The sequence below is a fragment of the Phaethon aethereus genome, assembly GCF_964289735.1.
Source record: "Phaethon aethereus genome assembly, chromosome: 12".
NCBI lineage: Eukaryota > Metazoa > Chordata > Aves > Phaethontiformes > Phaethontidae > Phaethon > Phaethon aethereus.
Genome location: NC_138588.1, coordinates 3359148 through 3374158, shown reverse-complemented (window position 1 = coordinate 3374158; position 15011 = coordinate 3359148). Strand labels below are relative to the sequence as shown.

Genomic DNA, 15011 nt, shown 5'->3' with positions numbered 1-15011 from the left:
GGTACGTTCCCATCAGCTGGGACAAATCCAGACCTCGACGTGGGTTTCCCCTTGTTTCCCCCAGACAGCCAGCAAGCAGCTCCCTACTTTTTAGCTGTGGTTTTTCATTTCGCTACTTGCTGGTTGGGTCGGTCTTTGGGAAGGTGGGGAAGGCAGCAAGGGGACTCGCTCCCAGGGGCTCGGGGTGCGGGTGGCGGGGCTGGAGGAGGGCAGCTTGCTGCAAGGTATCGGCATTTCCATCCCACAGAGCTGGGGAGATTGATCTCTGCTGCCCGTGTTCTTCGTGAAAGGTGGGGAATGCTTTATTTTGGTATCAGCAAGCCAGAAGGTGCTTGAAACAGTAAGGAGACATGCCCTACCTGCGGCCGGGGCCGTAAACCACTCACGTCCCCGAGAGGTGGAAGTACTTGCCCTTGAAACATGAGCTGTCCCCAGGCTGGTTGTGCTTGGGCAAAAAAGGCAATTAAATCAAGCCGTGGTGGGGGACCACCCATCACCTCCTAGCCACCACCCCGTCACCTCCTGCTTCACCTCCCGAAGGCAAAGGGACAGAGGTGTTGAGCTGCTGCTGCCCGGGTCCTGGGAAGGTCCAGGCTCCTAAACGCCACCGTGATCCTCCCCCGAGAGCCGCTGTCAGTCCCCGGAGAGCGTGGGATCCCCCTTCTCCCCTCCTGGCCACCCCCAGGTGCTCCCACCCACGGCCCCGGAGCCGGCGCTAGAAATGCAGGTGGACCGTTGAGGTTTGACACACTAACGGAAGGTGCCATGGGGTTTCTAAAAAGCTGAGCCCTGCTTCGTGAAGCCCCTTTGGAAGGACGAGTCCTCGAATGGAGCACGGCCACGCCGGCGCAGGCTCAGCCAGCTCCAGCGTGACCCATTCCCGGCCAGGCGCTGGCGGGCAGCAGCTCATCCCGTGGTCCTGGCCTCCGCTCCTGCTGCCCAGCTGCTCAACCGCTTCAGAAAAAGCTAAAAATATATGTCTGTGTGAGCAATCACTGTAGCTACGGCAGGGGTTAGCCAAAGAGGGCCGCCGGCAGCGTCACCGTGACTGGGAGGTGCCGCAGCTCGGCACGACGGGCCGCGCGGAGGGGACGGAGGGACAGGCCAGGACTGGCAGGCTGCTGCGGGCGCCTGCAGTGCCGACCCCCCCCCCCCACTCCTCCTTACATTGAAGCTGCAGCACAGGACACGGGCCCTAAGAGGGGTCTCACCTCGCCGCTTGCGTTTCGGCAGGGGATGAGCGACGAGCAGCCCCCCGCAGCTCCCCGCCGCCCCGCCGCGGAGGGGGACGCCGACGTCTTGGCCTCTGGCTGCCCTGAGCACTGGGTTGAGCCCCAGTTCACACAAGCGGCAAGAGTCCGCGTGATCATCACGGCCGTCTTCTTCTTGCTGGCGGCGGGCAGCAACGCGGCGGTGCTCGGCAGCCTGCTGAGGAAGAGGAGGAAATCCCATGTGCGGCCGCTGATCCTCAGCCTGGCGCTGGCCGACCTGCTGGTGACGGTGGCGGTGATGCCCCTGGATGCCGCGCGGAACGTGACGGTGCAGTGGTACGGAGGGGACATCTCCTGCAAGCTCCTCAGCTTCCTCAAGCTCTTTGCCATGTATGCGGCCGCCACGGTGCTGGTGGTCATCAGCCTGGACCGGCACGCGGCCATCCTCCATCCCTTCTCCCGCTCTCGCCGCCGCAATGGGCTGCTGCTCCGCGCCGCCTGGGCCGGCAGCGTGCTCCTGGCTTCGCCCCAGGTAGGGCTCGGTGCCATCCCCGCGTGGTTTGCCCAGGCTGGGGTGGTTTTGGAGAGGGGCTTCCCCATCCTGGCAACTCCAACGAGTCCATCCCAATCCATGGGCTCCGCCACCACCAGGTTGGCTTTGCTGTGCAAAGTGGTATGATTGCTGCGTTGGGTGCTCAGCGCTGCTTTGCACCTTCCTTATAGCACCCGTTCATTGCAACACCACCAGGGTGTTACGCTAAGGGCTGGGAAAAAAATGAATCCGCTATTTTTTATTCCTCACGCACGTGGTTATCTTCTCCCAAAAATGCATCACTGCACCCACTGCAAAACATGTCGGAGCAGATCAAGACAAACCTGAGCAGTTCCTGAGCAAAATAACATTCGGTATGGCCAGAAAATGGGTTCTCACAGCCGCCAGGTCCCACCCATCCTGGCCGTAGCCATGAGTTAGGGGCCCAGAGCCTCTCTCCTAGTCCAACAGCGGCAGGGAGGTGCTCTCCATGCACAGCCAGGAGCATCTGCAGGACATGGTGCCCTGTTCCAAAGCCTCTCTGAGTTATTATTTGGTTCTCCATTTCAGCTTTTCCTCTTCCACCTGCACACGGTCCCGGGAGGGAACTTCACCCAGTGCGTTACACACGGGAGCTTCCGAGCGCACTGGGAGGAAACTGTCTACATGTTCACCTTCACCACCCTCTACATCACCCCCCTGAGCGTCATGATCGTTTGCTACATCCGGATCATTTGGGAGATCAGTAAGCAGCTAAAGATCAATAAAGGTAAGCAGGTCGTAGCCCTTTAGTGTCCACCATGACCCTATGACTGAACCTGCTCCAGCCCTTGGAGCGTTGTTGGGTCTGTCCCAACACCCTGTGAAGAGGAACCCAACTAAGGGGTTTTACACAAACTTCTTGACCTCCCTCTTTGCTGTCTTTTGCTACCTGTGGGCCATGGACCAGACCATGAGAAGGGCTCTCCTCTCTGGCAGAAGCAGAGTCATGGATGGTTATGTTCTCCTGGATTTCTCCCATTTCCAGCTGTCCTTTTGGCTCTTCCTGGCAGGTTTGATAAGAAATCAAAATGACCACATCTCCAAGGCACGCATGAAGACTCTCAAGATGACCATAGTGATTGTTGCCACCTTCATCATCTGCTGGACCCCATACTACTTCCTGGGCTTGTGGTACTGGTTCCAGCCAGCCATGATCCAGAAGATGCCAGAGTATGTCAACCACAGCTTCTTTCTCTTTGGCTTGCTGCACACCTGCATTGACCCTGTCATTTACGGGCTGTACACCCCCTCCTTTCGGGAGGACGTGCAGTTGTGTCTCAAGGGCATTGAAACAGCCATTACCAGGCACAAGAGACACAAACCCGTCTCAGCCTCGGAGAAGAACATCAAGGATGGTGCTGTAAATGGTGGGGTGGCATCAGGGGGATCCAATGGGACAACAGTCAACACGGTCTGCTGAAGAGACGTACCCACAAGGAGATGGGAGGCACAGCTCTGAGGGCTGCTTTGTCCCATAGGGTTATTCTGGAGACTGTCATAAGGAGGTTTGCCACCCAGCTTTGGCGGGTGAGGGTCTCTGGCCAGAAACTGAGAACGTGTCTCCTGCCTGTAGTCACGGTGAAAAACATTTGGGGGTATTTATGGTCATTCTTCCATATTCTGGCAGCGCTGTAACAACTAGAAAACCATCCTGATTCTGGGATCAAGCATCTGCCACACTTCCAGCATCAACCTCTGGGAGCAGACACGCTGGTTCCTCCATGGTCCAGGGCCATGTCTCCCCGGGTGGCCGATCTATAAGTGCCCTTTGCACCTACACTGGTGCGATCACAGGCTTTTACTCCATTTTCTCCACCCGCTGTAGGAAAGGCTCTCTGGAAATTTTGGTTCTCCTGGCTGAGAGCCTATGTAGTTCTCCCACAGCCGTGTGTGAAGCCCTGGGCAGGATGTAAATCTTTGGGGAGTAACTAATGCAGGGGCATTAGTCCCCCTGGGCTGCCTCCATGGTGGGGAGGGAGAAGGTGCTGTGGGGATGGATGGAGGGGCTTGGGCAAGAGGGGTATGAAGAACCACAGTGGGATGGGACGGGACAGGGTTTCTTCTCCCTTTTGGGACACAACCAGAAGGGAAAACAGTCCCTGCTGCCTTGTTCTGGCATGCGGGGGCTGGTGGAACACATCCTTACCAGCAGGTCTCTGGGACACAGGGTTGACCAGAAGAGAGAGTATTTGGGGTAACCAGAGGGTGACAAAGCCTTGACTGTCTCTGTCCCCAACCCCTCTCCAGGGCACGAGCGGGCAGGTCTCAGACCACGGCATGGGCTGATGGGAGCAAACCCCACATTTTCTCCTCCTTGTGTTCCCCTCTCTCATTTATACACATTTTCTTTACCTTAATGGCTTGACCCAACACCACCACCTTGTCTCTGCCCTGAGCAGGGTGGGTGCAGCCACCCCACAGGTGATGCCTGGGGTGTCCCAATGAGGAAGGTGATGGGAACCACCTGTGGGTGGGAGGGGCCCATCAGCACCCATGGGTGCCAGGTGGGTGCTGATGGGTCCTTGGCTGCACTGTGAGGGCAAGGGAGGCTGCTGGAGGGGATTGGCTGAGCTGTGGTGAGTAAAATGGATTTTTTTTGCTTTTCACCAACATGCCAGAAGTTGCTTGTGAAGGTGGAGGCCTCTTCTCTGGATGTGGGTTCAAGAGGTGGCTTTATTCAACTGTGTTGAATTAGGAATAGTGGATTATTTATTTGTTCATTCTCTGCTGATTGTTATGAAATGCATTTTTTGCTTTTGAAGAGAAATTTAGTTTTGAGCCAGGTGGGATTTCTTTTCGGTTTTGTCAAACCTTTGGGCAGCTCATGAGCTCTGGACTTGGCAGAGGGCAGTTCCCTGGGCATTTCTGTGGTGACGGCTGTTTTGAATGAGCATCTGGACTTTATCGGGATGAAAGACCTTTGTTTTAAAAACCCTTTTTGACTCGCTGTGGTTGTGTGCATAGGGAAGGCAGGAGGTGTCTACCCCCCAAGAAAGCAAATTCCTTTTGGGCACTGAGGGGACTTTCTTGACCCTGTCTCCAAGAGGGGATGGATTCCCATCAGTCAGAAAGGTTCTGGATCGGTCTCCCAGTGCCCCAGCTAACAAATTGTTAAAATTAGACAGGTGGCAAGTGGTGTTTTCATGTTGGCTGAGGCTGGGCAGTGAGGATACGGGAAGCCACGGTGCTCAGGGTGATGCGACGCTGCGGCTGGGTGTCGAGCACTCGCCTTTCCCCATGCTAACTATCATTTATGCTAAACATGCTGCCCAAGGAGAAAAAAAAATTCAGTTAGAGCTGCAGGAGCCCAGACTGGCTGGTGGGGATTAGTGTGAGCCCTTTAGGAAGTATCCAAACTCCAGTGAGATGCGTAATCACTGTGTGGCTTTCCTGGGCTCGTTTGGCTTGAGGTTAATTACGCAATGCTAACGGGAGCTATACTCACTGCTGCCGGGCTGGCTCAGCTCGACCTGTGCAAAAGAAGAGTTGCTTGTAAGGCGGTGGGAATGACTTGGGTTAGGGGAAGCTATATTTCTTCATCAGACACTCGTTTGGACTCTCTGTTTCTGTTACTGGTGATCGCTAACGGGAGGCAGACCTTGAAGGTGTGCTGGTTTTCTGGCAAGCTTCAAATAAGCAGGAAAGTGTCTTTAATCTCCTGAAAACAGTCTTCATCTACTTTTTGCTGAGGGGGAGAGAACAGGTCCAGCGTTGCTCACACTCTTATGGCCACTTGTCCCCTCTTGCACAGCAGCAGGAGAGCTCGGAGACCTTCTCTGAGGAGCAAGAAGCACTTTTTCCCTCGTGGGAACAACCCACCACCTTTACACCTCATGGGTACGGTGAGAGGGCAGAAGCAGGTTTGGCTTTAGGCGAAGAGTAGAAAAATCAGAATGCCGGCAAGGATAGGTACCTTGGTCCTTGGGGGAAGCACGGCGCATCCCGCAGGATGCCTGCAGGCACTCCAGCTCTGCTCCTTCTGCCCGCCTCTCCATACCTTCCCTCCCATTGCTGGTGCTCAAGGCTTATATTTTGGGAAGCCCGGAGTGTGGGCAAGGTGCCCAAAGTAACAGCTTTCAGGATAGAAGGAAAATGTCACCAGAAGCACGTGCTGCCAAGTCGCGCGCCCAACGTGTGCGGGGAGGGGGAGTGAGCAGGCGGGCAGCATCAGGTATTTTTTGGGTGGCTGGGGATTGCCCCAGGTCTGGGCCCTGCCCGAGGTGGACCGAAGCCCAGGCCTGGTTTGAATGTCCCCTCATTTCTGATTCTGCATGTCTTAAATCCGTTCATACTTCAGAGAGCAAAAAGTTGTTCCATCCCTCACCACAAGCGTGAAACCCGGAGCCTTGTGCCTCCCCGCCTCAGGGCGGTCCTGCTTTCTGCGGTGGTTCCCTCTCTCCCCACATTCCCTCAAACCCCTGGATTCCAACAGCACCTACCCTCCTCCCCAGCTGGCTCCTGAGACCTCTCCATACATATATGTAAAATACATGTATACAAAAAATACTTATATTTTTATATCTATATTGTCTATTTCCCCTTATGGGAGGAAAATTCTCGCACTTCCCCAAAATCTGCCCGTTCCCTCTGGGAAACACCAGCTGCCACGCTTCTCCTTGCAGTCACAGCAGGATCGGATTTGTCTGACTCAGTAACAGTTCCTTAATATTCACCGCAGTAATGTAACGAACATATTAATAAGCACAGGTAGCTCTATATTTTACAACTCCTTGACCTCACCCTGGGCTGCCTGCTTCAGACACAGTGGCCCTTTGTTCGGGAGAAAATTCCGATTCCTTCCCCACTAGCATTTTTATAGTACCGTGCATGTTCAAAGAGCCAGGCAAATGGCTTAAGAGGTTAAAGTGAACCTTGGGTTAATTTGTAATATTGTTAGTTACTCAGCACAATACTCGCATTAATTCAGCTGACTGCATCTTGCCACGTTGTGAAACACATGCTGAAATCAGCAGGGAGCACAGAAAACAAGCGTGGGAGTAGGATGTTAAGTATTTTGCTGGCCTGGTAAGGTAGAATCTGAGCACCTTCAATGTATTTATTTTCCCATTGCCTTTGAGGACAGCGTTACCTCACTCCGCAGGTGTGGAGCTTCACACCGAGGAGGCTGTGCCCAGCATCCCCGCAGGCGGGGAGCGTCAGGGATGGGGCTACGAGGCCTCCGAGGGGCACTCGAGACGTGTCCATCAGGACTCAGCCCCTACCTGCACCCATCTCTTTCTCGTGGGTCTAATGCAGAAAAAGCCGCTTTTTGCCTTTATCGCCTGCTGATGTAATTGCAGCGCTGGACTGTGTGCGTCTGCCGTGAGAGCCCCTGCAACACTTTTCTCTCTGGGGATATAGCCTGGAGCAGCTGGTGCAGAAGACTAGCTTGGGAACTAGCTCCCTACACGGATGCTATTGTCCACACCTGGGAGGAGAGCTCAGCTGAATGGCTTAAAGCCAAATAAAAAGCCCAGGCAGACATTAGGAGATAGCGCTGAATGGCCGCTGTGCATTTATTCCTTTTGCTTACTCTTCAGCAGCTTTCCTGTGCAAAGAAACCCTAAGAGTGAGGCTCGAAACCCCACCGTGCTCCTCCCCGTCTGTTCCTTTCGTCCGACTCGCACGCTCCCAGGATCGCGCCTTTCCCTGCAGTGCAAACAGCCATCCCCCCGCAACTGCTGCCTAACCCCCTCCTCCAAAGGGCCCCCAAAGCCCATCTGTTCTAAAAGATGTTTCGTTTCCAGACATACAAGCCTTTTAACAAGACAAAACCCTTTAGACAGTATCAAATACCTTTACGTTTTCTGGCTGGTTTTACCCTAAACTGACATCTATATGGCACAACATTGTATATAACGTGCTGAGCTGGACCAGAAGTGGGCAAATACTCCCAGGAACCCCACGTGTGTCTCAAAGCCCAAGTTTCCGCATTGGAATATCAAGGAGTAAACTACTATAAAGTAGTTGAATCTGTTGTGCAATGAATTGTTAGTTTATGTACATTTTAATTGCAAATCAATGCTATAATTAGCACATACATTTCTTGGGCCGAGGCGGTGCAATGTGCTGTACCAGTGAGCATTATTAATGGACTGTAAAAGGCAATGGGGAATTGGATTATAATGTTCTTGTTTTGCAAGCTCTATGGTGAATAAATAAATTTGTTCTGGCAGCAAAATTAACTGGAATAAATGCTTCTAGCTCTATCCACCAAGAAGAGGGGTTGCTGTAAATGAACTTGTTCTCAGACTGGAGTTAGAAAACCTGATTACCACGTCATTATTTCTGGCAATTAGGTACCAGAAAAGCATCAGAGAAAGAAGAGATTTTTCTTTGAAATATTTAATGAGCAAGGTAGTAATCATAGACTCATTTGCTGGAAGTAAGTGATGAGAGGGGGCTTTTTTGTGGTTAGGGTTCACTGTGCAATGAAAACCTGCATTTATCAAGTCCGCTACTAAAAGCTAGGCTGCAAGCTTGAACTGTTCCACACATCTAGCTTTTTTTTTTTGCCTATAAACCCTGGGCTCTTCACCAGATTTATCCCATGCCCAGTCACTAATCACAGGTCAGTCCTTTGCTCCTTTTGTAGTTTCAGGTAGTTGTAGGTTGCTTTGTAACAGCAGCAAATGCAAAGGACTTGGACAGGAGGTGGGTAGTGTTGCCCTGTTTATGTTGCACGACTAACTTGCGCATACCTATATGTGTCTTTTCAAACAAACCTCCAAATGCCCTTCTTCAAGATTAGAAAAGATGGATCTGAGAGGTATTGAGGTTTTACACACCAGCATTAAGCCAAAGCACTTCGCAAACAGCATAACTGCCATAATTTTGACCATAGAAAACTCAACCTCTTTGTGAGAGCTTGGTGTGGACAGTCTATCTTACAAACGTACAGTATTGTGCACAAGTTGTCACATGGAGACCTAACTGAAGTCTATGTGAAGTTAACTTTACTACCAATGTTCACAGACATAAAATACAAGCCTACCAGTTCTGCTGCCATTTTATTCCACTTCTTACAAGTGTTCAGGAAATAGCTGGCATGTTACTGCTAGTTAGTCCGCTTGTTCGTAAAGGGAGGCCGGAAACAATTCAATACAGGCAAAAATGTTGAACCTGATCCCAAAACCCAGGCAGACCCAACCCCAAAAAGCCTGTCAGGTGGCAGGGTAAGTGGAACCCTTCACCCTCCCTCTTCTTGGCACAGAAAATACAAGCGGAAGGCAGAGAGAAATCATCCTTATTCAGTATTGATGTTGAAGGGCCTCAGGTTGTCTGATCTGCACACTAACCAAGGACAAGATAGATCATGGCTGAGAGCACAGACATTGTAGATGTTTTATGGGGGGGAAGGAGGAAAACCCCATACTAGAAACCATTTAACTTCTTCCATTTTGGTTATTGTTTTATTTCTTACTGTTTTCTTACAATCGTTATGCTCAAATATAAAAATTGCTGGCCAAAGCCAAAGTTAGTTTTAAAAGTGACCCCATTTGCATTGGTACATGCTAAACATCACTAAATTAATTTCTGAAAACAAACTGGTAAGACTCCCTACAGGTTGCCTTGCCTGACATACAGAAAAATTCTCCTTTTCAACCTGTGCAAGTATTACCATCTCACTTCAACAGGAAATAAGTTACACCTGAGTGTTTCCACACTGAGTTTTCATTAATTTTAAGTAACTTTTTCCCATGGACTCTTAATTATTGATTCATGCTAAGCTGCACCACTGTGACCCTTTTCAGCTGTACTGGGCATCCTCACGAATCACCGCAACACAGAAAATAAGAATAAATGGAAAGATGCCACGAGGATAACATATTGGAGACAGGACTGGAAAGCTCCAGGCACCTTTATTTCCAGCGCTCTGGAACAGATGCAGTGCACTGCAGATCGGCTATTATTAAGGCACGTGGTGAAAATAACAGTTTATCATCTCGGGCAATTCATCTCTCAGAGTCAAACATTCTGTGCCAGTAGTAGACGAAGGTTGGCGAGTTGCTGGCCCCTATCACTATTAGCAGCAGTAGGTACAGCATCATCATGATGGCAAAACGGTGGGTGTAAAACCAGGAAGATTGACTAGGAGGCCTGAAAAGGGAAAAGTGCATGAGTTCTTGCAGGAATACTTTGGCAAAGAGCATCTTAGCTTTTGTTATTGTAAATGGTTTAGTTAATGCAATAAAAACAGAAAGTTGCTCCACAATCCCTGCAATTAACAAAGCCTGTTTTCTTTATCCCTTTTCCCCAAGTCTCAGTGCACAATCCTGTCCTTTCTCCCCATGTTCACACCCTTCTCTGTGGTTTGGAGCTGTAACTGCCTGGCCTGTACATGCACATTGATTAGCTGTTTGAATGCTGCCACTTAGGGCAGGTAAGGGCAGAGTTAAAACTGCCCTAGTTTTAACAGCTGCGCTCGTCAGTGTTTCACTCTTTCTTTCCTGCCACAAGCAGATTATCAGAGGTCTCAAAGATATTAAGTGCTTACAGGTCTGGTGAAAAAGCAAATTTAGCTGAGCCTGGGAGTGTCAAAGAGTGAGGCAGCTGTAACATGACCATGTAAACCTTATTTCACTAGAAACAGACTAAAACCAAATTCTGGCAGTGCAGTGTATCTCCCTTGCTTGTTTTCTGTTGTTTTTCAAAAATAAGATGTGCTTATCTGGCTGTCACAGCATGCTCATCACTCTAGACAGCTGAACTCTTACCTCCTATGCTGCTTCTGTGAATATACTAGCAAGTATTTAACTCGTAAAAGCTGATTGTTTGTGACAACGAAGTATTTCTGTGGTACATCACCCCCTTCGCTGTTTTTCACTCTTGCTCTTTGTCTGTCTATTTCTTCTGAATCTGCATGGGAAGAGGAAAGAAGAGGTCTTGGCGGGGGGGGGGGGGGAATAGAAAAGCAAAAAAAGACACACAACCAAGTAACTGTAAAAAGGCAAACAACCAACACCCAACCCCCCCACATATACACAAGAGTGGCAATGAGATAACCAAAGACCTAGTCCCGGTATTCCCCTGAATCCCTTAGCGTCCAAGAATAGACTGAAAAGTTTGCTTGAGGCTATACCACTCCTAGTCATCCTTGGTATGGATGGCACTATGGCCCCAAGCAGGGTGATAAGGAGGTCTGTCTCCCACACAGTGCTTGAGGAGCTGTTGATATTAACAAGGAAAGAAAAACAATGTTGAAGGACTCATTGAGCCCTGCAAGCAGGAGGCAGTTAAAGGAGGACAGTCTGAGTAGAGGCTCCCTAGACATCTAACATAGCTCATTCTTGATGCTTTTGTGATGCTTCTGTTCCATCATCACAGGTGAATGATCAGGCATTATGGAACATGATTTTATCATACTACTGAAACAGATGACGTCAGAAAACAAATGATGCCACCAAAATATTTTCTACCCCTTAAATATACTATTTGAAGAGAAGCTTCACAGACAATGAGGCTGTTGTGCGTTTGTTGACGGGTCCATCAGAAAAGGAGTCTGCAGGCAGTTTCTGCCAAAGGGTATCCACACTCCACAGAGTGCACCATTTATATGATAGCATGATATGCACAAAGCTGAAATACAAGAAGCGCTAAGAGATGAACTACACTTAGTTATTATTGCAGTAGACTCACCTTTCTTTTTGACCTGACACTTTACATCTGGATGGTCAATGATCTCGCAAACGGCTACGCAGCTAAGGACAGAGCCCAACGCACTTTGCTGCCAACCAAGACCGTGAGGGCTATAAAGGAGAGCCAGGCTCAGGTCACTGGTAAGATAAGTACCTTCACCAAACAGGGATGTCTGAAATGGAGCAGAAATATATCCTAAAATCCTCTAGTGTAAACTACAAACAACATACTTTGTTCTTTACTTTCAGACTGGCAGTTCTGTTTCTGAAGGTAAATTAAGAAAGTCTTTTCTGACCCGTGTTGGACCTGGTCCATGCACTGTTTTTGTCCTGGCACAACTTCCTCAGGGTGGGGCAGCTGCCCTCTCCCATCCCTCAAATTAGCTGCTTGGCACAGCCCTTGGTGTGGACAGATTCATGCTTTCCCGGATTTGGATTTAGTTTGCCAGCTTAAGTATTTTCGATCAACATGACTGCACTGCTATTAGAGGCATTTCACTGATTTATTGAGACTGCCATCATTCAAATAATCCGAACTCCACAAACAAGGTAAGGCTTTACTTGCATTTAAATCCGTGCTTTACTAGAAAAGAAGGAAGTACTTTTCAGTTGTGAATTCCTTTCAAACCTGTTTTAGTAACTTTAAGTCAGGGGGTTTATCACACTGGCTAAAATTATTAATCCAGTAAGTCTACTGTACCTGATAAGCCATTAGTCACAAAGAACATGGAGGAAAAACATAGTCCAGGCTTAACTGGAAGGTTAAGCAGCTGTTGTGTCAAAGCTGCTTTACAGATGACACGAAAAACCTAGAGTCCCTACTGCCTTTCCATTGAAGAGGTGCAAATCCTATGGGATGTCGCCCTTAATCAGGCCATTTAAAGAAGGCTCCATTTGCAAGTAGCACCTAAAACTTAGGTGACCTGAACTTGAGGTCAAGCAGAAAGAGAGAATCTCTACATTGCCTGGGTCATTATCCTCTTCCTCTATGCACAGGCACCTTCCAGCTGCAGGCTGTCAGGCCAGTACTTCTGGAGGCAATAGACTTCCTTACAAAGAAGCAAAGGACAGCCATAATTCCTCACACAGGAGACAAGGGTTTTATTCTGCTTCCAGCTTTTACCCTCAGGCTGCACTAGAAAATCCAACACAGCCATCCACAAAGGCCTACACTGAGGTGAAAACAGCAGTGTAAGACTATCAGCTCACTTCATATCCCTAAAAGAATTTTGGCCTATTTTTTTAAAAGTATCACTAGCTGCAAGTGACCAACAGAAAATGGTGCCAATACCAGGAGCCTCACCCTGTTCAAATGGCAGTGCAGGCCGTTGTGCAGTATGGAATGGAAGTTCTCGAGGCGGCTCCCGTGGAAGGCATAGATGAGGTCCCGCTCTCCCTTGGTCTCAGCAAACTTGGTATTCATTTGATCACAGTACACGACCTCAAAGAGGTAGTCTGGAGCAGGAACCACAGCCCCAGACATCCCTGTGAATTCTTGGATCTTCTCGTACTTAAAAACAGGAAGGAATATGAGTGTTGGTTTATGGGGTTAGATTACTCACTGGAAATTTTGCTTGCTGTCCCTTACTCTTTCACGCTGCTTTATGTATTTTGATTAAGCTTTCTGCGTTACAATTCAACACTATCACGATTCTAAGGGAGTAAATGTACAGTGGGAATTCTGACAGTGCCCTGCTATCAAAGCTAAATTCTAATTCTTCTTTGCAGAAAAAAACACACCTGAATTGTGATTATGAATTAATTGATGACGGAAGGACAATATCACAATTCCACCGTGCCACTTAAGCTACTAAGACGATATATTCGTCAGCTGATCTTGGAAGAGGAAAGAAAGTGAAAACAGAAGTTGTTTTCATCTTGCTGCTAATCTCTACAACTATTTTGATCCCTGTTACGGAAGTTCCTCAGTGGCTCTCAACCTTTCCATTGGGGCAGTACGCAGAAGGACAAAGTTGTCTTTCTCAGTGAGAAGCACGACCTAGCTCCGTGACACCTGAGTTGCACTATCTTGGTCTAGCACACACAGGCACATGCTCCGTTAATGGGAGTAACCAACTGCAATCACTGCCCATCATCAACTACTGACAGTACTTGACATGATGACAGTGGTAACTATTTTTTCCAAATAGTGATCCTGAAAATTTTATGTAAAAAAAACCCCCCACCTCTGTATATACAGAAAAAAAAAATGCATTCACATTGAACTGCCAAGCTCTCACAATAACCAACTAACTTCTGGCAGGAGGAAATACTTTCTGGAGCGCAAGTTTGCCTTAAAAGGCAAATTCTAATCAAGACTTTCAAAATTCAACACTTACCTCCTGCTTCTTAGTACTTTGTATCATGAAGACCTTAGATGACAAAATCCAACTAAACAAATCCCAGGTCCTTTTCTCTGTGTTTGGAACAGACTCCAGAAGTTCTTTCAAGCTTGGCAGAGCGTTGGTATCCGCAAGCTAACAAGACAGACCTTTAGTACAAGCTCCTTCTTTTCATTATGATTAAACAGAGACCTCTAGTGAAAACAAAACAGTATTTCACCCTAATAGGTTGTAAACCAAAACCCAGTTTCTGTTCTGAGATATAAACATCTATATCCAGTTTGTGGGAAAGTTTGTCATCTGTCCTAAAAACGAACACCAGGCAAGTTATAAAATGTTTATGTTTACCAACAGTATATGTAAGGTACGCACAGGAATAATCAAACAAGTTCCTGAAAGAAAACAACCGGTCACAATGCAGTATCTGCAGTCGGATAAAGACAAGGGCTGTTCAGGCCATGTAAAATTACAGACTCTTCAAAATTAATGTGAATTTCACGTAGGGCGAGCTCTGAAAACGCTTTGTATCCTAAGACGGGATTTGGAAGTTTCCATGTGTGGGTCTGTTGGTCAGAATCCCAAATGTAGTTTAAAACCTGGATTCCTTGACCGGATATAACAGTTCATCCTGCTTTGTTGGTAACCCTGAGGCGCCGCTGCCCGCACCTCTACGGACACCCTCGCCTGCTCCCCCAGGACAGCGCGGGCACGCCCGGCCTGCGCCCCCCCACCTCACTAGCCCTTTCAGACGGCTGTTTTCTCCCTCCGGAGGTAGAACCACATACTCCCGGCTCGGATATACACCCCGGCCCGGGGGCACTGGCACTCACCAGCCCCTCGAAGTCCTTGGTGTCGCTGGCCGCGTAACGGCCCGGGAAGGGCCTCAGCGCCGAGTCGCGCTTGTAGCTCTGCAGCGCGGCGGCGAAGAGGCTGCACCGCAGGTCGGCGGCCAGCGGGTCCCTCCCCGCCGCCTCCCTGACGCGGGAGGCCACCTCGCCGGGGCCGGGGCCGGGGCCGGGGCCGGGCGGTGGCATGCCCGGCGGGAGCTGCCAAGCGGCGGCGGCTCCGAGCAGGCGAGAGCTCCCGGCCCGGGCGGCGTCGCCCCTTCCGCCCCGCCGCCGGGGCTGCGGCCTGGCCCCGCCGCTCCGCCCCGCCCGCCGGGCGGCCGCCTCCGCCCGCCCCAGAGCTCTTCTGTCCCGCACAGCCGAGACCGCAGCGGCCACGGCTGTGTGCGTTCACCGGGGAC

General features: G+C 49.8%; 2 protein-coding genes across 2 annotated transcripts; one reads left to right on the top strand and one right to left on the bottom strand.

Moving 5' to 3' along the window:
- Nucleotides 1–1122: 1122 nt before the first annotated feature.
- On the top strand, nt 1123–3205 carry LOC309409275 (gonadotropin-releasing hormone II receptor-like; the record flags this gene model as incomplete). Its single annotated transcript, XM_082005407.1, has 3 exons — nt 1123–1743; nt 2314–2512; nt 2796–3205. The coding sequence occupies exons 1-3, from the start codon at nt 1237–1239 to the stop codon at nt 3203–3205; spliced, it is 1116 nt and encodes a 371-aa protein (XP_081861533.1). The 5' UTR covers nt 1123–1236.
- A 6535-nt stretch (nt 3206–9740) lies between these two features.
- PARP16 (poly(ADP-ribose) polymerase family member 16) lies at nt 9741–14799 on the bottom strand (the record flags this gene model as incomplete). Its single annotated transcript, XM_082005051.1, has 6 exons — nt 9741–9885; nt 10503–10644; nt 11425–11596; nt 12727–12933; nt 13763–13900; nt 14596–14799. The coding sequence occupies 6 exons, from the start codon at nt 14797–14799 to the stop codon at nt 9741–9743; spliced, it is 1008 nt and encodes a 335-aa protein (XP_081861177.1).
- Between the last annotated feature and the right edge of the window lie 212 nt (nt 14800–15011).